General features: G+C 35.2%; 1 protein-coding gene across 9 annotated transcripts in view; it reads left to right on the top strand.

Annotated features, from left to right (window-relative positions):
• Positions 1–1,139: 1,139 nt before the first annotated feature.
• akap9 (A kinase (PRKA) anchor protein 9) overlaps positions 1,140–21,542 on the top strand; it is an 84,649-nt gene continuing 64,246 nt past the window's right edge. For 8 of the 9 annotated variants that reach the window (XM_028036862.1, XM_028036863.1, XM_028036864.1 and 5 more), the window contains exons 1-7: positions 1,140–1,367; positions 12,427–12,699; positions 17,022–17,066; positions 17,390–17,452; positions 19,402–19,548; positions 20,800–20,955; positions 21,276–21,473. In XM_028036862.1, the coding sequence (XP_027892663.1) occupies positions 1,320–1,367; positions 12,427–12,699; positions 17,022–17,066; positions 17,390–17,452; positions 19,402–19,548; positions 20,800–20,955; positions 21,276–21,473 (930 nt within the window). In that variant the 5' untranslated portion in view covers positions 1,140–1,319. The remainder of the gene's footprint in view (positions 1,368–12,426; positions 12,700–17,021; positions 17,067–17,389; positions 17,453–19,401; positions 19,549–20,799; positions 20,956–21,275; positions 21,474–21,542) is intronic. The other variant, XM_028036867.1, reaches the window with a different exon arrangement.

Here is a 21,542-nt window from a genome sequence, read left to right on the forward strand (position 1 = left end):
ATATAATAAAGTCCTTTTTGCGTTTTTAGTCCAAGGCAAGTTTGTTTGTACAGAACATTTCAGCAATACGACAAACAAAACATTACATTGCAATGGCATTATGAAAAAAGAGAAAGAAAGGTTGAAATACAGACTATAAATACTGATATTTCAGCTAATAATAATCAAAGGCAATATTTATAATATTTTTTTATTTATCTTGATTTAAAAGAATTCAGGATTTCAGCATTTTTGCAATTTCCTGTTAATTGTTCCAGATAAAAACTGACTGCTGCTTCTCCATGTTTGGCTCTGATTCTGGGGATCCAGAGTAAACTTAAATTAGAAAACCTGAGAGGCCTAGAAAGGATTCATGTTAAGAGTAATCCAGTCCAAGTAGGAGGAGTCTAGATGTTTAAAATGGAGCTGATAAAATGCAGTCCAGATGACAAAAAAACCATGGGAAAATGGCACTTTAACGGTGTCCTTAATCAAATTGGTAAGCTAATTCAATAAAAAAAAGAAAATTTGCTTATGGGGTATTTAACAGATCATTTTTTTAATATTATCTTGGCGTGCTTGCGTTGCCCTCTTACACAGTTGTGCCCTGGCCAAAAAGCCATATTCTCCAAATTTAACTCTTTCATGCATAGCGCTCACTGCAGTGGACAGCTATCTAAAAGACATTTTCTTGTGTTTCTTGTGGATTTTGGAGTGGACACTGGTGCATAATATAATACACTATAAACTACTGGCCATCCATTTAACAAGAAAATCTTTGTTAATCCAAAATGGCAGACAGGCGAAAAAGTAACTCAGGAATGTCGAGAAAACTCTTGCAGGTAAAAAGCATGTTGTGACATCAAGTAACTCCTAAAAACTAATACTACTGATATATTTTCCAAATAACAACTTTGTTTTTGGAGAAAATTACAACTGGAATTTTTTTTTTTTTACAAAAACCTTTTTCTCCAAGCTTTTTTTATGCCTTAAGAAAGTCTAAAACACTTTGAAAAAAAAAATCTTGTCATAAAGGATCATAATTAAAGGATCAGTGTAAGAAGCTTCATGTTCTAAAGAAATTACTATACGATAAAACTACTTGCCATACTTATAGCACCAGAGGGCGTGGCTATGAATGCACCTACCCTACGTCATCACAGTTGAGTCTCATGTTTACGTGGAAAATATGGCGGCGGACTACAATCAAGGGGATAACCAGTGATTGGGAATCACGGCATTGGAGAGACAGTCCGCTTTCCGCCGTGAGACTTCCGTTTCCTCCTGGATGTTTCTTATGAAGCCGTTTTCTCCTTGTTTCAGTCTCGGAGTCAGCGGGAATGGAGGACGAGGAGAGGCAGAAGAAGCTAGAGGCCGGCAAGGCTAAGGTAGGATTCAAGACTCCCTAACGTCCTCTGAGTGCTCCAAAGTTGCAGCGTATTGTTCCGGTGGAGTTGTTTTTCTCTGGCTATGTCCGTCAGCTGTTTTGACCCCCACCCCCTCCCCTTCATACCACCTTCCCAGCTGTCATGCGCCGTGTCTGCCTGACAGCTGAGAGGGAGGAGGGAGGGGGTTAGCCGCTGCTATTGCTAGCCAAGGCTGCCTTTGTCATGCTGCATATCTGACATTCCTCCCCCCCTACACTGCTTTCTTTTTTCTTTTTCCGTATCTAAAGAAGTATCGGCCCATTCTCTCACAAGTCTAGCCGTCGCATTATTATTTAGAGCTTATAAACGGCACCTGCAGTGACACTCAGAGGCTGGTGTAACAGGATTTACAGGGTATATCCTCACTAGCTAGCATTGCTTCACCTGCCAGACATGACTTATATTGGCTTAAGCAACAGGAATACGCCAGAAGAGGCTCTATGCTGTGCTCATAAAGTAAAATATTTGCTGAGAGCAGAAGGGAGTACTTGTTAAACTGGATGAGTTTGTATGGTTTTTTTTTTTTTTCTACCAGTAGCTGTAAACTCAACAAACAGCTCACTCAGTTTTGTTGAATCTCTGCAGGCAATGAGCTCATGTGCCTCTTTTGTCAATATCTGTCCATAAATACTAAATCAGAAGCTTTTAATAGCTGCTAGTGTAGGTGCACAATTTGATACATCTATATTACACATATCATGATGGACAGAGGTAATGTTACACCCAGAAGCATGAGATTACAGAGTTGGATATCAATCCCACCACTACCTTTGTGAACACAAAGTTATTAGTATGTAAGCGTTGGCTACTGCAATTCAGCTGGCTGAAACAAGGTTGCTACAAGTTCTCCAATCAGCTACAAAAAGGACAAATATTACTGTTTTGATCACAGAAAACATGGGCAGCTGTGGCCATGGAAACCAAAGGAGCTTTTATTAGGTTGGCACTGTTTTAAAACTACAATTAGGATGCTATACATAGATATCCAACCAATTAATCAGGTAATAACAGATTATTATAACCTAAAAAAAAGCTATATTACTCTGAAGAAAAACTAAATTTAGTTGTTATAGTCTATATTTTTGCTGCAGTTTCATTATCAGAATAAAAATAATTAGATTTAGATTTAGACTTATTTTATTGTCATTGCACAAAGAAACATAAGTAAAATTGGCAATGAAATTTCATCGCTTGGCCACTGGAGCACACACAGAAACACAAGTGTGCCTATAATTACATAATAAACAATTAATAATGTATCGCTAAATGCATAACTTAGTATTTTCAAGCAGTCTCAATAATTTCAATAATAATCAGGAAGGTAACATAAGTAGAACTGTTTGTTTTATGTTTTACGGCAATAGGAATAAATGTTGCTTTTTTGTTTTAAGTAGGGCAAATTAAATATTGTTGCATATTTTAAATCTTTGAGCATATAGTGTGAAGCCTTGGTTGTTTTATTTAAAGTTAATGCATCTTGGTAAAGTGTAGAGCTGCTGGAAATCTGTTTCTGATTGTTATTTACTAAACATATTAAGAAAATCACAGTGAGTTTTGTCCGACAGAAGTTTGCAGAGACCATCTCCCTGGTTTGCACTCTGGTATTTTGGCTTGTAAAAGGCTCTTTGCTGCTGTAGGCTAGTCTGCCTCCTGTTTTTTCCTCCCAGTGCTATGTCACCATGTCCTCACATGCAGTAAAGAAATCAAGGGTGTTATTATTTGAGATTCTAGTCAGATGAGTCCTTGCAGGCTTAGATAAAAGTCTGATGCACATTGAAGTCTCTGCTTTTCTACAATTATGTACATAGCTTAAAGTGCACAATGAGTCTGCATTGATGTTGTCTCAAAACCGAAGCAGGATTTTATCTGAATGTTAATCTGGAGATAAAGGTGCGGCCTGAGCTTTTCCTCTCTAACAATCCAATTTTGTGACTGGATTTTTGTCAAATCCAGTGAAAGACGAGTTTCTGTTGATGTCGGACTGAAGTGTGAACTGTCAGTCGTGCATTGTGCAGAATCAGGCATGAGCTTTTGAGTCACGCCAGACAATAGGGAAAGTGGAAATTGTGGGCTGCTGTTGCCATAGTTTTGTTCCAGAATGGAAGAAATTTGTAGCATTTTTGTTAGGCTTCAGAATCAAACATATTGACAAGTGTTTTACTATCAGTAACTGATAGATTAGTGTAGTAATCTTAAATCTTATAATGTAGGATTTTGTATTTTTTGTGACAAAACTGGACTTAATATGAATTTTATTTACATAAACCTCCTAGAAAAATGAAACTTTTACTGTCATTTTGCCACAGTCTTTGCTCTTTTCTTCATGTAGATCCTTTATGGTCAGTGCAAACATCCATCTATCAGTCTACATCAAAAATGCAAGGTAGAAGACGTCATTTTTATAGAGCGTCTTTACACTATAGTAATCTTTCTCAGGATTCAGTAAGCCTGAAGGGTCAGTTTCTCTGTTAGGCACTCCTGCCGGTTTTAGGACAGCTGATCTTCTTACCTTGGACCTTAATCGCTCAGCTGGACTCGTCCTGCATGTCTCTTTGCGACAACCAGCCTATAATTGGCACCGATTACGTAGCTGATTAATTGGCTTAATTGACTCTGGGGGGGTTTTACTTTTATGATGCAATGGCACAAGCTCAAAGTAATGATAGATACTTGTGCTGGGTCGTGCTGTGCTGCTTTAAATGGGTTAAAACAATTTAGATGTCATGGTGTGAAAGATGCCTTGTTTAGCTATTGTGCCTGGCTGAAGTATTAATGTCATGATGGACTAACGTGGAAGTGAAGAATAAAAATTTAGAGTAGTTTTTACAATGGTTTTACAAATAATAATCTGTAAAGTGTGACATGATTTTGTATTTGTAACCCATTTCATTCTAACCTCATTGAATATAAGTGTTGGTGCAACAAGTTCATTTCAGAAGTCGCCCTAATTTAAAAAATGGACTCCATCTGTGTGGTTTAATTTTAGTATAAATCCAATTGTGTTGTGAAAGTCTCATAGGTTTGTTGGGGACAATTAAAAAAGAAACGGCATCAAAAAGATCAAGGAACTCAGCAGATAGTTCAGGAAGATAAAAATCCCAAGATTTGAACAACCTTTTATGGAAGAGAAACGAGAAGACAGTCATTGCAGGGGGCAAAACAAATATATAAATGAAGATGCTTCACTCAAAATGAAACTAAATGGTCAACATGTAAAACGTTGTTATTGGGTAAAGCTAACCCTACAGGTCACAAAATACAGCTTTTTCATGGTGAAATATGGTGGTTGGAATCTGGTTCCCTTTCAGTCGATTCACTCGGTACAACACATAGAGTATGGGATATCACGCCCTGCGTGGCCTGATATCCCATACTCTATGTGTTGTACCTCGTTCCTCTCCTTCAGGGAACAGTAGTTATATGCATAGCATTACGTTTTGTGTTGTAACCTCCTGTCCTGTTAGTTTTTCTTTAACATCTTCCAGCTCCATCTTGCTGCTTGTTGTAACCGCAGGGTGAGTCAGGTACAAATAATCTGGGATGTGTGATTGATAAGAGCGGGGCAGGGCAGGGCCCTCTGCACATAATTGTGCAGTCTGCTGTGCTTGTTACAGTCTAATTAACTTCTGCACTTTACTTTCTTTCTTTTCACAAGGTAAACTGCCTACTCCTCTATTTATACTATAAATAAATTATTGTTTTTTCTTTAGCTATTCAATTTGCTGTCAACTCCTGATCAGCGAAATGCAATGAGTTCAGTGTCCATGTAAGATCTGATATTCAGAAAATCTTTTATTTTTCTATTTTTTATTGATTGCCTCCATGATGTGCTGGGTGCGTAAACTTGAAAATGTCTGTACTAAGTAGTCAGAGGTCTGAATAAAAGTGTAGACAGAATATTATTAGAGATACACAATATATCAGTGCCAACATTGGTATCAGCTGATATTTGTAATTTTTTAACATATTGGTTGGTAACTGTCCTACAAATAAAACTGGGCCAATATGAACAACCGATATTTATTTTGAACTGTTTCTGGTGGGTGTGGGAGATTTCCCTAAAGGTGTCAAGAAATAATAGCGAAATATATATAATATTGGTAAATATTGTTTATCAGCCATAACAGCAATATCAAATATCAATATCAGAACAAATTTTCACATTGGTGCGTTCCTAAATATTATTTAGTAAAAACGTTTGAAAATCATGCATCAGTTTTCTCCCGTTTCTTCATCACTTTATGTTGGTCACATCTCATCCTCTCATCAGTAAGTTAGCAAAACTAAAAGATCAACACGTACACACCTCATTATTAATGAGGTGTGTAATGATATAAATAATGAATTTATATTGTTCCATTTATGGGACTTTGGGGATTTGAGTTTTCCTTGTAAATTGTTTTTTCGTTTTTGAAACTGTGACATTTTAATGGGTTTGCGTTTTGCACCAAAACTTTCTGTTCACAAAAAGGTCTGAGTCAGTTGAGGTGAGGATTTAGGATGCTTTACATGCTGGCCGTGCACTTCAACAAACCAAAACACGCTTCTTGTTTAGTTCGAAGCATGAAAACTGCAACAGATCTATTGAAGATGGATCCGAGTAGGTTTCTGCTTTTAAACATTCTCTCCCTGTTGAGTGGATCTTGTGCACAGCATTGATCTTTCTGGTTTGGTTCATTGATAGAGAAGCCTCATGCAAAGACCTTTCTGTGTTTCTCTCTGCACTCAGCAGTTGTTGATGCGGGATGAAGGAGTCTTCAGCTCCATTTCTCACTCGCTTCCACATTCTTGGTACATTTAGTCTTCTCAGCTTTATTTTATTTTGGTAAACAATGTTAATTTGCGTACATATTTTATACACTTCTGTTCCATATATAAGTGGATTTTTTTCCCTGCTATCACCACTAATTTCTAGTGTCAGCTTGGTTTATAGGAGCTATTAGAGTTTATTACGCCATATTGTTTATTGACTAGAAATGTTCTGTGTAAATGTAATCAGAGATACTTCACATTAATAGCATCATGGATTCATAGAAACAAGCCGACAATAAAATAAAACAAAATATGTCTGTCTTGTGACGACTCTAAATTAGTGCGGTTGTCAAGTAGGGCTTAGCGATATGACTGAAAAACGTATCACAATAAAAGCGTTTCATATCATTCTATCAATAATTATTGATTAATTTTTTGGTTTAAATATCTGTAGTGCTGCCAAACTGGTGGCATAATCTTTCCTCTTTTATCCACAGTCTTCATTCGACGCTGTTGTTTATTTTTAAGCAGTAACGAGGCACAGTGGTGAAACCTTTAAACTGCTGCTGTGCCAGTTACTCAACAGATTGTTGCTGGGTAACCATATAGTGACTGAGTTGGTTGATTCCACCAACTTTGGATCGGAGTTCAACAAATATTCTAATATATTGAATGTTGAATAATCTATCAGATGTACCGGTATTATCTATTGATATTGATTACATGTCTATCGCCACATATGTTACTGATTTATTGTCCTGCCCTATTGTCAAGTCAAATTAGGGATGCATCAATATGAAAATTTGGGTTGATATCAATATCCGATATTAGTATTTCTGCTATGTGTACTTATTTAGATAAAGAAAATATTATTCCCTAGCTAATATAGTTGCTTTGGTCTTTTAAAGAACCAAACTGGCTGCTGTTTATAGTCTGTGTTTTTCTGTCACCATGAGGCTCAGATATGCAGGAAATACCTGTGTACATGCTTTCAGACAGCAGATGGTGGTACATCTACGTAGTTTCTGTTTACCCAGATGGTGGTGCGGCTACCCAGGCTTTGAGTCTCCATATGCTCAGCCAGCAGCCGTGCCAAATAGGGCAGCTTGTAGTGCTAAGCATCTCAGCAAAAGGCAGAACCCTGGGTGATTCCTGCTGGCAGGTTTGCTGCTACTCATGCGTTACTCTTAAAAAGTCAGAACCGAAGACTGCCTCCTTCTCAGAGATGCTCCAGGCCTGTTGGCTCATCAGTCGATTACATTTATTTCTGTGCTCAGGTTTTAGGTGGATAAAGCTGCTCTTAAAATACAGATAAGTGGGTATATTTGGACGAGGGCGGGTCATGTGAGGAGCTGTGGATTGGTAGATCAAGAGCACTTTGAGCTTTTTAAGCTGTGAATAGTAGGTGGGAACACGACCATGACACCTACTCTCAGCTCTGTTGTGTCAGCCTCTGACCCTTTTTTACAGCATCGGCAAACACTGTGAGCTTTCATCGGGGTTTAGCTGCTGCTGTTCATAAAATCAGTGACACTTGTCTTAGTTTGAGCCGATGAGTACACTTAACTGTGAGTTTACTAATGACTCACAATGTTTGCTTGTGGTTTATAAGACTTTTATTATTCAGTTTATGCAGAAATATTTGAGAGAGAATTACAAAGTACTTCAAGTTTGGATAAATTATCCCAACTCCACATCAGATTATGATTCTGCTTACCTTTACTTGACCCCATAACTCAGTATCCCTCCCCATGATTAGGGATACACAATATATCGACACTAACATCGGTGTTGGCCGATATTAGTCATTATTTTAGCATATTGGAATTGGGCCAATATGAACAACTGATATTTATTGTCATCTTTTTGCCATCTGTTTCTGGTAATTTCTTTTTGCAGAAGTTTCAAAATGGTAGATAAATCTATATAATGTATCAAATATCGGTTAATGCTGGATGATATGGCTGAGAAGCGTATCACAATATAAGGGTTTCATATTAGTCTATCGATAATTACTGATTAATTATGTGTTTTAAATTTCTGAAATACAGCCAAACTTGTGACATGACTGTTTTATCCAAAGGTATTAGTCTACACAGCTGCTTTTTATTTTCAAGCATTTATGAGGCACGGTGAGGAATTCTGAAACTGCCTCTGTGGCAGTTACTCGATAGGTTGTTGCTAGGTAACCAAATAGTGAGTGAGTTGCTAGGTAACCAAAGAGTGAGTCAGTTAGTTGATTCCACCTACTTTGCTTTAGCGACCTGTGAGAGGTTGAGTGGCTAAAATCTTTCCTCTGCCTACATCTCCCAGAATGCTGTGCAGGTCTGGGTATTGGAAGGTAATGGACGAGTTTACCAGTGAAGTTTGACACAAGACTGTCATCAAAATTACAACCGTATGCCAAAATTAGCTAAGGAAACATATGAGGAAATAACTTTAAAATGTATTTTAGATTATGAAAGACTTGGGCAAGATAAGTCTGTAACCTGTTGCTCTTTGAGCCGACCATAATGGCTCTTAATAACTTTGGCTAAGAAATCATAGAACCAGCTAATGTTTTACATATAACAAATACAAGATTTCAATGGTTTTTCATTTTATCCTGAAATATTTGTGTTGAATTTCTACAAAGAATGATACTGAGAGTACCAGTATTATACTTCTATGTGTTTTCCTTGTCATTAGGTTTGAATCTATGTGCTTTTTAAAATAATTTTTCCAACCCAGAGGGAAAAAAACCCCATCCATCCTGGAGATAAAATGACAGTTTTTAAAAAAAAAAATTATAACAACTTTCCTAATGTAGATATTGATCTAAATTTCTATATTTTTCCCCCTAAAAAGTAATGTGATATTTGTGGCTCTAAACAAGATTTTTTTTTTTGGCCTGGCCTGATGAGTGCAAACTTACTCTAAGTAAGACCTCTGGACTAAGGCATTTTGTGGATTCAGTCAGTGTATTTTGCCTCTCTCATTCTTTTCCTTTGTTTTGTTCTTTGAACTCTTGTGTGAGGTTAAATAGAAAGGTAAGTATGATATTGTCAGAAGATAAGAGCATTATCTTGCTTTGTTTTTTCATCAGGGCTGCATACAAAAGGACACGGAAAGGATGGTTTCACAGATAGTATTGGTGTTTGTATTGATTAGCATAAATGTATGTATCAGGTTCTTAATAGTCTAAATTTATGTCTGTTTTACCAGCTGACAACAAGTTGGTTTTTATTTTTATTTTTTTTCATACTTAAGGCATAAATTTGGTTTAAAATCAGAAAATAAATAATAAAAAAACATTTGGCCTTAAAAAAAAAGATTGGTGCTTCTGGGTGCAGTTTCCTCGATCAAAGTAGTAGTTTTGAATCCAACAAAAAGATGAAGGGATTACATAGCAATCCTTATTTATCCATCAAAACCAAAATGTTCCCCACCATTATCTGATTTATACTAAAGTCAAAACAGAGAACATGTGATGCATTTACAGACTGACAGAAGTAGGAGTTTTTAGTTTTGATGCATTTAATAAGAGTAAAGTGTCATATTTCTCAGCGTTTGACCAACACGTCAATTCTTTGACGCTTTTAAGGTTGGCCCAGTCAGATTAAAATGTTATCCTTCCTTTGGTGTTTTTTATGCTATTTAATGCGTCTTTGTCCTACAATATTTCTTTGTTATATTATTTTCTTACCTAGACCTAATCTGAGCCACAGTTTTTGTCTTTGTGTGTGTGTTTATTTATTTAATTTCTTACATTAATGTACAAGTTAGCTATCCAAAATACTTTGAATTAATTTTTTTTTTAGTTGCTCTCTTGATAGTACGGTAATTTATTTTGAGTGAGCTGAGCGAATAGAACCAGATGTTGTTTTTTTTAATATATATACATTAACTGACCTAAAAATCTGCTTTAAACATTAAATTTCCTTCAGGTTGGACGTTTTGTTTTTTTTTACTGCCAGCTGATGCAGTCGATTTAATTGGGACATGTTCGTACCTTGGCTGCTATTAACCATCTGTCCTTCTGAAGAAGCACATAAACGCAATAGAGGTGCACCTGTCTCTGAAGGTGCATGACGTCTGCTGTGTGTCATATGGTAGCAGGGCTGTTTTATAGGCAGGAGAAGAGGCGCTAGTATGGAATGAAACTGATCTGTGGCAGACGGTCCATTCAGATCTGCGATCTGTGGCCGCTGCCGACTGCTGCTCATGTTCTAAGTAGCTAATGTCTAGATGAAATGGTGGAAAAAGCAGCTTGTCGTTGTACTCAGGACATTATAGATAAAAATATAATTATTTGCCATTTTTTAAGTTTTTATTTTTTAAAATATATATGCAGATCATCATTGTTTTTATTACCAGTTTATGTAGTTCACCCGTGCAAATCAGAGTAGTTGTGATAGCGGCACTTTAATATCTATGTTTCGAACACGTTGTGCTTCAGCACAGTTCTGGAAGGAAATTTCCTCAAGCCAAATAAGGTTACTGACCTGAAATTGACCCTTGACCCTTGAATTGCTGTCTTTGTTACAGTGGATGAGCAAGATAAACACATAATGTCAGTTTTGCAAAAATTCCCTGTTATATTTAGAATTAAAGGGTCGGATTTGACGCAATCTGAGAGATATAACTACTCTGATGTATTACATAAGACCAATATATTGAAGACTGTCTCATTCAACAGAAAGTGGTGTTTTTTTCTTGTTTGTATTACTTTTTTGCACATTAAAGTTATGCTTAGGTTTTGGTTATGTGCTTTCCTTCAAAGCAGGATCAGATTATGAGATCCAACATAACAGTGATCTGCATTGGCTGGAATAAATGTTGGACATTCCTCAAATCTATGTCATGATGTATGATGTAGTGATGAGTTATTTATCAAGGTTTCCCCAGAAAATCTGCTAATCCCTGTAGTAGGGTTGCTAGTGCAGTCCAGCGTGTTTTTATGTTTGAATTTTTGTAACTTTTAAAATTTTGTTAAAGGTGCACGAGCAGACATCATAATTTGGAAACACTTGTCGCGCCCAGTTAAACGTGTCAACTATAAACCTAGCTTAATCGGTCTTTACTGTTACTAATGTATATAACAAGCCTGGTGGGAGGACGAGTAAAGCCTGGTGGCCTGCTAGGCTTATAATACACTGACTTGGGCTTTATTATAATTTATAATGAATTGTTTTCTTACATATTTTTAATAACTTTTTTGATCCAAAATAAATTACTGTGTATTCCTAAATTTGACAGAAAACAATTCTTTGATAAACTGACATTGTAAAACGGTAAAAGCGTATATTTCTTACATTTTATATGAGATGTAAACCAGTAAATATATTAATGTGTCCTAAAGAAGTTGGTTTTAGATAATATATTTTCTGATGTGAAGCTTGAAATACAGCTCTGGAAAAATTTAGATACCACTTAAAATGATCAGTTTCTCTGATTTTACTTTTTATAGGTAAATGTTTGAGTAAAGTGAACATTGTTCTTTTATCCTGTGAAGTAATGACAAAATGTTTCTGAAATTCCAAGCAAAAATTTAGTATTTATTTGCAGAAAATGATAAATGGTCAAAATAATGAAAAGGATACAGTGCTTTCAGACCTCAAATAATGCAAAGAAAACAAGTTAACATTCATTTAGAAACAACAATACTAATGTTTTAACTCAGTAAGAGTTCAGAGATCAATGTTTTGTGGAATAACCAGGAGGTTTTCAATAGGTTTCAGTGCAGTCGTCTCTTAAGTTTTTCCAGAGCTGTATACTGTATCTATTACTGAGAATAAAATTACTGTCATTTGAAGAAAAATTGTATTAAACTAACCAAAATGGGAATGACAAGTTGGCTGCAGTAACAAATGTCAAAGATTTCCAGTCTGGAAAGCATGACTGTGTGTTTTCACGGATAAATGACATACTGTAGTTTAAAAAAGCAATCCCTTTAATTGGGATTAGCACCTGTTGCAGAACGAGGCATGTGTTGGGTCATATGGACACAAGGAGGGAGGACTCATTGGTAGCAGAGCAGGAGGCATATTTGGGTCGTCAAATGTTTCGTTTGACTATCACCAAACTGTGTCGATTCAGAGTAAGTTTATATCTTGTTTATTTTTTGCTAAAAGTATTGTTTAGTGGAGTTTCTTGGAAAGAAAGGCGTGGATCCTGACCAAACAAATGGGTCAGACAAGCTTATTAATGACAGCGGAAACAATATAGTAAAAATGAAAAAAAAAAAAAAGCTTTTACATTTCTATCTTTTGACTTCCTCTCGCTGCAGTTGGCTGAGTACCGTCAGAGAAAAGCTCATGCGGACTCCCAGAAGAAGCAGAAGAAGAAGAAGAAAAAGAAGCCGGCCGAGGATTCGGAGGCAGAATCGCAGGGAAGGGTGGAGGTCGAGCCTGATCAGTTTGAGGGTGGAGAAGGAGAACGAGAGGTCAAGGGTGAAAGACGAGATGAAGGGAGTGAGGAAACACCCACCACAGAGTTCACCTTCACCAAGACGCTGAAGAGCGGAGAGACGGTCAGGCATGACCAGACCTACAAGATAGAGGTGCACACATTTATTTCATACAGTACTCAACACATTAATGCTCACTTTCTATGCTTAACTTTGAAGTGCCAACTGTTATTTTTATAAAATTATCAATTTTTTTAGGTTTGTTTTGCAAGGTATTCATTCTCTTAAGCATTTTCATTTTATGTTGCAACCAAACTTTAATGCATCTTAATAGAACTTTATATGGAAGACCAAAGTTAAGTAACACATAATTTGGAAGTTAATCAGAAAAGTATGTATAGTTTTCAAATAACTTTAATGAAAGAAGTCTTAAAAGTGTGCCATGAATTTATATTTTACATTTTTAAAACTGATATTGTAACATAGTCCTGTTAGAATGGCACAGTCAAAGTCTAGGCCCAAGTCTAATTGAACATGTTTGGCAAGACTTGAACATTTATGTTTACAAATGATTGCACTTGAACAGCTCCTAATAGAAATGTGCAAAAAAAAGTGTTTAGATGTACAAAACTGGTGGAGATTGTTGTTTTTATGAGGTATTTATTCAGGGAGGTTGAATATAAATGCACACCACACTTTTCAGATTTTTTTTTCCTTGGGGGGGAATTGAAAACTCATGTATGATCATTTTCGATCCACTTCCTAATAATGCAATACTTTATGTTGGTCTAACAATAAATGCCAAAGAAACATAAAGTTTGTGGTTGTAACATTTCAAAAATACGAAAGCATCTTCCTTTCCAAAAGACGTATTTGAACAAATCGGTCTACTCTGTTTTAATATGACTTGTTGCCTTTTTTTATGTAATTTTGGCACAACTCCAGTTATTTTTGTAAGTAGAAATTTGGCAAAAGGTTTTGTTCCTCCTTCATCAACTTGATGCTTTGCTGGGAGCGGTGAAGATTTTGTGCCATTGCTCAAATCATATCATAGCTGCATCAGTCAACACAGTCTCTCTTTCACAATCATTATAAAATTTGAAAAAATTAGAAAGCCTAAGATTTTTTTAGACTAACAAAGTAATGTAAATGGCTTATAATAGTTTTCCAACACTTTTGGATGAAAATAGGCCGTGATTGTTAAATGAAAAGTCACGGATTACCTGAAAATAGGAGTATTTCTCATAAGTTTCACAATGTCAAATACTATAAATGAGATCTTTACACAAAAAATTTGAAATAATTATTGAAATAATAAACTATTTTAGTAACTGATTAATTATTAACTGGAGTTTGCTGAAAAAAACAACATATTTAGATCAGTAATTAAGCACAAAAATAAACATACATTTAGCATTTAGGGTCATTAACCACTTGTCTGTAAATGTTTTAGCCAAAACCCCTCAGTTTTAGCTTCACCCGGTTCAAATTTACCAAAAGAGTGCTATGCTATTGCATTTTAGGCAATAAAATGTTTGTTTTCTCATTTTAAATTATTAATATGAATGGTTTTCTAATATTGTATAAAAAAGTTACATAAGAAATCTGTAGAATGCACCATTTTCTTATTATTTAGTTATTAATTACTAAAATAATTGTAAAAGAAACCAACCTTTTCTTTGGCTAAAAATTACAGAAATGTTAAGGTTGTTTGTTTGGCTGCTTGGTCAAAAGACGTGGGCGGGAAACAAACTCAGCAACTCTCTATAGGATGAATATGAGTATGCATGTGTTGGCGGGTTGTTTAGGAGAGAGCAGTAGTTTTGTTTTTCTCATAGGATCCTGGTGTGTAAATTCACTTCTTTTTGTCTCCTTATTTGTCCTTTCTGTACAACAATCACATTAATAGCTAAAAATTAATCAAAAAGCACATTAAAGCATGTATTTTTCATGTTTAAATGCATGTAGATGACGCTGATTTAAAAGAAAGTTGTGGTTTTTGTGGGATGCCATTGTTTTCTTTATGTTACCACATTCTCAGTATTAATGCATTCTGCTGGTTTTACATAACCAGCTCCTGCTATTCATTAAATCACCATACAGCACAGTCATTCCAACCTTTCTTTAGAGAAAAGAGGATTGAAACAGCAGCACCTAGACATTTAATCCAGGCTTTTCTGATAGATAAATTACCACTGATTACATCTCATCAGAAATCCACGTAGAAAGGTTTAAAAACATGCAGAGCTGAGAGCTCTTGTACAATTTGTTCCATCTTTCAAGCCCTCTCCGTCTCTTTTGCTCGGCCCTGTGTTGCCACTCTTCTCCATAAACCCACAAAACTACTTGGCTCCCATGGAGACAGACAATTGCCTTTAAACTTGTTGGGATGTGTCAGTCTGTGTGACAGATTTCTATGGCCTTGCAGTGGATTTCAGAAGATCTAAAGGTTGATAAAGTGTATTATTATCTACACAGATCTTCTGGGTTTTTATTTTTTTTATCATTTTTATGGGCAAATTATAAATTACTGCTGCCTGAATGAGATCTGTTCTGCATCACAAGTAAATCAAGCCAGTTTTTTCCTTGGACAGTTTTCTGCTCTTGGTCATTAAAGTGAAGACATATTCTTAAATTAACTCATCATTTTGCTCTTGAGCAACAAAAGGAAAATGCAACAAAATCCATCTTTTCAAAGCTACTTCAAGGTAACTATGTTTTACCTCAAGGACATCTTTCTGAATTGTTTTCACATATCATTGAAAAGTCTGTTTGTTTCTGTAATTTATATTTAAAAAAAGTGAAACATAAGTGTTTTTATAAATTTATTAAACAAAGTATTACATTTCAAGTGGTTTATTTCCATTAATTTTGATGATTATGGCTTACAGCAAAAGAGAACCAATAATTCAGAATATTAGATAGGACCAATTTAAAAATTTATTTCAGAATCCTCTCAAGGCTCATATTATACTCGAATATATCACAAATGTGATCAGTATGGACAGCATTTATGTCAGAGTCCAGCAATAGTTGTTGGATATTTTTCGAGTTCTTATGTGTTATCTTTCATACTGATAAATATTTAACCTGCAGGACAAATTATCTGACACTGCACTGCAAAACATTTGAGGGTGTTTTAACTTGAAAATGAAAGTCCACCTTTGAAAATGCAATTGAAGTCAACAGTAAAGTTTCTGTGGTTTTAACTCAGAAATTAAAGTTTATGAAGTTGATTTAACAACAAGAGATAAGTTGTCTAAACATTGTTTTTACGTTCATTAATCTTGAATTGTGAGTTTTAACTTAATGCTGTAATTTAAACCAAATAATTATGTAGGAAAAAAACCTCCCTCACTTAGTTAAACAGCCACATTTCTCTATTGTTTTACTCACAATATCAAGTTAAAATAACTACTTATTTTACTTTAGAATAATTTAAATTCTTGTTTAAAATGGCAAATTTTCTGATCTGATAATGAATTTAATTAAATTCTGCTGAAAAACATTTAGTGTGAACAGGACATTATCCACAAGCTTCAAAAACTTAAAATAAATAAAATAAAACACAAGTCAGATCAATGTGACACACTTCCATCTCAGGATACAAAAACATGCCGCTAAGCATTCTGGGAAATAGTTCCCACTCCTGTCTTTTTCTTAGTGTTAGGGTAAAACATTAACACAACTTACTTCTGTAAGTTTATCTTTCACAATTTCACACATTTAGGTTCAAAATCTAAAACTCTCTGAATTTATTTGACTTAAAGAGTTAATGATAGTAGACGCAACGAAATGTGGCTCAAATGTTTTACAGTGTGGACACAAATGACAAAAATGCTCCACAGATCAGAAACAGAGGAAAGAATAAAACAGGCATATATCGCAACTGATATCGACATTGTCTTGGAGACATATTTTACACTGCACTTTTACCTTCCACTCAACTTTCCTTGAATATGCTTGAATAACCAGCTTCTTTGGCAGTAATCTTTTGTGTTATCTTCTTTTTGGAGAGTCTCTGTGACTTTTTCCTGGGCAAGTGAACAGATTAATTAACAATTCTTTATTTATTTATCTTCTATAATACTTTTTGGAGAAATCAAATTTGTGTTTCTCATTAGCTGTAAGCCTCAAAATTAACAGAAAGAAATGCTTTAAATAAATCACGGTTTGTTTAATCAGTCAGGCTGTTGACGTTTTGAAATTAATTACTAAAATAAATAACTTTTTCAAATAGTAGTGATAGGGTAAGCAATTTATAATACTGTTTTGGTAAATTATTGGTTTGTAAAATAGCGTTTTCTTTTGTTTCCTTTTTTTGTGATGTAAATTTACCAAAATAAAGCAGCCACTGGTGTCTTTTTGCCTCAATCTATTTAATTAACTTGCCTCATTCCTGACATAGGTCTTCATTTTTTAATTATTTGTTATTTTATTTAATTTGATGTGTGTGTTTGGTTTTTCTCCTGCAGCCTGAAAGCGAAGTTTCCACCACAGCGGAAGATTATTCCTCAGAGGTGAGTTAATATTTCCTATAAATATGATATAAATTTAACTTTTTTTATTATACCAGGTTATCTCTGCTTTAAAATGAGTAAAACCTTCCTTTAGAAAGACTAAATCAATAGCTAAAACCTTGAGGGTGATTATTTTAATGTAGTTTTAGTTTCTAAATTCAACATTTCACTACAATTATCTCCAGTTATGTAACATTAACACTTATTAAACTGTTTTTAACTCCAAAATAGCTGCTCAAAGGTGTTTTCCTGACATGATGCAGGCTTTTGTTTTGCAGCCTCCCAGATCTTAGTGTTTAACGCAGCACATTATGAATTAACAGGTAAATGGCTGCCTCCATGAGATGACAGAGAGCCTAATGATGCCTTCACAGGATTTTATCTGGGTACAGTAATCTGATCAAGCAGCTCTGCTTTGGCTTCGCTAACAAACCAAATGCTTAATGTCTTCTGCAAGATTCTCACTAACCACGTCTGCTTTATACTCTTTACACATTTGGTATTTTCCGTCCTGTTCTGTCGGTGGTGAAGAAATATCATTGTCTTTAAAAAGCCAAAATGCTCCAGAAGGTCAGGATGGAAAAGGGCTTTGTGACATTGCAGAAGTGTGAATTATCTGTGAAAGCTGCTGGAGGAAAGTAATGAGGGACAGTGTCTGCTTTGAGGAGAGAAAACAGAAAGTTTTGTAAAAGCAGGCGCTTTCCGTGGACCCACTGCTAAGACAGATGGATTTATAGACATTAGAGCAAAATCATTTTTGTTTTGGGCCAAATCAAGATCATTAATGCTCTTAAAGGGCCAGTTGTTCCAGAATGTATTGATAAAACCTGTTCACAAACTGTTAAAATATCAATTAATTGTTCAAATTAAATAATATTGAAAAGACCCTCCAGGATTTTACATTAGTTTTGTGAATTTTTTTTGCAATAAAAATCAAAGTGTTTGTGGTACTAATTTGGAAATATTTGCAATATTTGCGCTTATTCATGAGGGTAAATGCGACTTTTTATAACTCGCTGCATAGATCATGGACTATAATCTGACATTAGTTAAAGCTGAGGCAGCTGCTTAGTAAAAGTAAGAACGTTTTTGAAAATGTTTGAGAAAAATATGCAAGAAACTCCCAATTATGTATTAATATAAAAAAGTACTGGGATTTGTTGATTTTGAGTGAATTTCCACAATAATTCTCAAGAAATTGGAGGGACTGATTGATATAATTTGGCAGTAAACAGAAAAACTGCATTGATTTGATTGATAAAATAATATTTAAGCTCACTTAGTGTTTACTCTAGAATCTAGAGGGTCACATGAAAAGCTACGGCAGGCCTTGAGTTTGACACGTGCGTACGGAGTGTTTTAGGGTGAAACACGGGTATTTACATTAAGATATTTTTTATCTCCCAAAAAAGAGGAAAATTATTATTTTTTCCCTTGTAGATAAAAAACACCCAGCAGTTATCCTGCTAAATTTAAAAGTTTTAACAACTACAAATGTAAAGCACATAAAACAAAGCATAACAGCTTCACATCTAAAACTAGACATTAAAAATGCAGTTTTTCCTGCTTTATGTGCTTTAAACTCTTTAATTCCTTTCTTAATAAATTATCAAACAGCATGCTTTGCAGAAGTGTTTTCACTTGGACTTTTTCATATTTTTGTCAGGTTCTAGTCACAAACTAAGTAGCAAGAAATTACTCGAGTAAAAAGTATCTGGTAAAAACTTGTCTACTCAAGTATTGAGTAACTGATCAAATTATCAATCATTTAATATTTAAAAATTACATCATCAGGTGGATCAAAATGTAAAGTTAAGTGGAAATTTAGGTATTTTAAGAACCAACATGACAATAATTAATAAAAGTTACAAAAAATTAAAGAAAATCTTTCCAAGTCGGTTTCTTTCAATAAAAAAACTTATGAAACTTTAACAAAAACTGCAGGTCTGTGTCTGGTGAATTTTTGGTTAAAACATATTTGTTTTTTATTCAGTGGGTAGAAAATCCTGTCATTTTACTCAAGTAAGAGTAGAGATACTTCATAATAACATTACTCAAGAAAAAGTAAAAAGTATAGAGTAGTAAAAGTACTCTTAAAAGTAAATTTTTTTCCAAAAAAGTTACTCAAGTAAATGTAATTGAGCAAAAGCAACTAGTTATTACCCAGCTCTGAAAACATGACCCATACATGCCAAACTCTCTAACTTTGGGTTCTTCTAACAAAACTGCTTCTGCTCTTTGGTTGTGGCTACGTTCTTAGTTAATTCTCTAGTCATGAAACCTTTTCAGTGACTCTTTTAAAAGCCGTGTAAGCTCTGATATTGTTTCTGCGCAGGATGAAGTGGAGGCCCTGCAGCCGACAGAGGGACGGACGGTGCAGAACATGGAGGACGCTCTCGCGGTCAAGAATAAAGCTCTGGAGGAGTTGAGTCGAGAGCTGGAGGAAATGAGGTCGGCGTTCGGCGCCGATGGTGTGCAGCAGGTAAATGTTTCTGCTGTTCTGGGTTTGATTTACAGCATTTTATCCTGAATGCTTGAAAGACGACACTACGTGTAAATGCATGTTGACCTCCTCCTTTGAATTATTATTATGCAAAAGGATTATGTCTCCATTCATTTTTTTTTATTTGGTTTTCAGAAAACCACACATTTGGTTTCTTCTTGCTGCATCATTTATTCATTCAATTGTAAAAAAAAAATTTAAAGTAACAATTAAGGATTTTCACTGGGAGTAAATAGTAAAGGATGGGATTGTCATATTAAGCATTAAATCAATTGCATGATATTAAAACAAACTCAATAATTTCCATTTGGATGACTAATCATGTCGCTTTTATCTCTTTCTACCAAAAACTGGATGATAAAAGTCTTCATTCTGGTGCTTTGGTTTTAACCAGCCCTTTTTTTGAAGGACAATTTTGTTTAGAGAGACTTCATTATTCATTTTATGTTATGTTTCTGTTGTTTTACTTATTTATTTTGGATATTTAAAATGTCTTCCAGTTCCAGTGTTAAAAGTTCATGAGAATTTAAAGTTTATTGATGTTTTAGAATGCATTCTTGCCTTATTATGCCACTATTACCATTACATTACTTGAAAATGATCCAAGAAGAACAATATTATCTTTTATTGCAACAACTTCTGGGACAAATTATCATCAGCAAAACTTGTGAAAATTTTGAAATGACAAATTGACAGACTAAGAGATTTTCTATGTTTTTTTCTAAATTGTTTTTCAATTAGCAGAAAGAGAGAAATTCGTGACATCTACAGTTTGTACTGTACGTTTTCATTTTGTAGCTCTTTTGTGATTTGCTCAAATGCTAATGTATTTGTTAAACTGGCAACCCTTAGTATTATTTCTAGTCAATGTTTTGTCAAGTTGCTCATGTGGAAAAAAGAGAAAATCAGCAGAATATATGCCAACATTTTATCAGATTAATAATCAGAATAATTGATGACTAAAATGATTATTACTTGCGGCCCTAATTCTATTGTAACAAAACAATATAATGGGTTTTTGTAGTTTTAGATTAATCAAAACTGTGCCGATTCTTTTTTTCTTAAAAAGGAATCGGCACAGTGCTGTTTACAGCAAAGAACTGCGCCGATTCTAGTTACAGGAAGAAACAGTAACTCTTTCTTACTGTTTAATTAAATTGCTCCCTTTTTTTCTTGTGGTCTTTGTAATTGTCATGATGGCTTGCATTAAAACCCACTCTGAATGTGCAGCTGCAGGACTTTGAAGCCGCTCTGAAGCAGCGGGACGGGATCATCACCCAGCTCACGTCCAACCTGCAGCAGGCTCGTGAGGAGAAGGACGAAATCACAAAAGAGTTCCTGGCGCTGACGGAGCAAAGCCAGAAACTTCAGATCCAGTTCCAACAGGTAGGAAATGCTTTATTTTGTTTTTAATTTCTCTAATTAGATGTCATTTTTTTTCTGCTTTCACTATGGCATAAAAATGTGTTCTCAAAAACCAAAGAAGCAGCAGAGGACATCAAATCAGTCATATATTTGTGTTGAAATCATTTCTTTAAATTTCTGCCAAGTTGGGGAAAACACATTAGATTGCTCCTTTAGTAAATATTTAATGTTTAAATATTACAAAATATCTTTCATTAAAGCAAACTGGGTGGAATTGGTTTTCTGTTTTCAACATAATAATTGATAATAAAACAGTTCTTATGCCATTTTCTGTACATTAGCTGCAGGCCGGCGAGGCGCTGAGGAACACCAGCCACAGCAGCACCGCAGCAGATCTCCTGCAGGCCAGGCAGCAGCTTGTTCAGTACCAGCAGCAGCTGGAGGAGATGAGCGCGGAGGTCAAAGGGCACCGAGAGACGAGCGGCAAACAGCTGCAGCTCATCAACCACCTCCAGCAGAAGCTCAGCGAGGTGGAGCTGGTGAGGACCGCCACACTCTTAACGCGGGCAGCTTTGCAGCGACTAGCTTGTGTGTGAATCTGAACCTGA

The sequence above is a fragment of the Xiphophorus couchianus genome, chromosome 13, assembly GCF_001444195.1.
Source record: "Xiphophorus couchianus chromosome 13, X_couchianus-1.0, whole genome shotgun sequence".
Taxonomy (NCBI): Eukaryota; Metazoa; Chordata; class Actinopteri; order Cyprinodontiformes; family Poeciliidae; genus Xiphophorus; species Xiphophorus couchianus.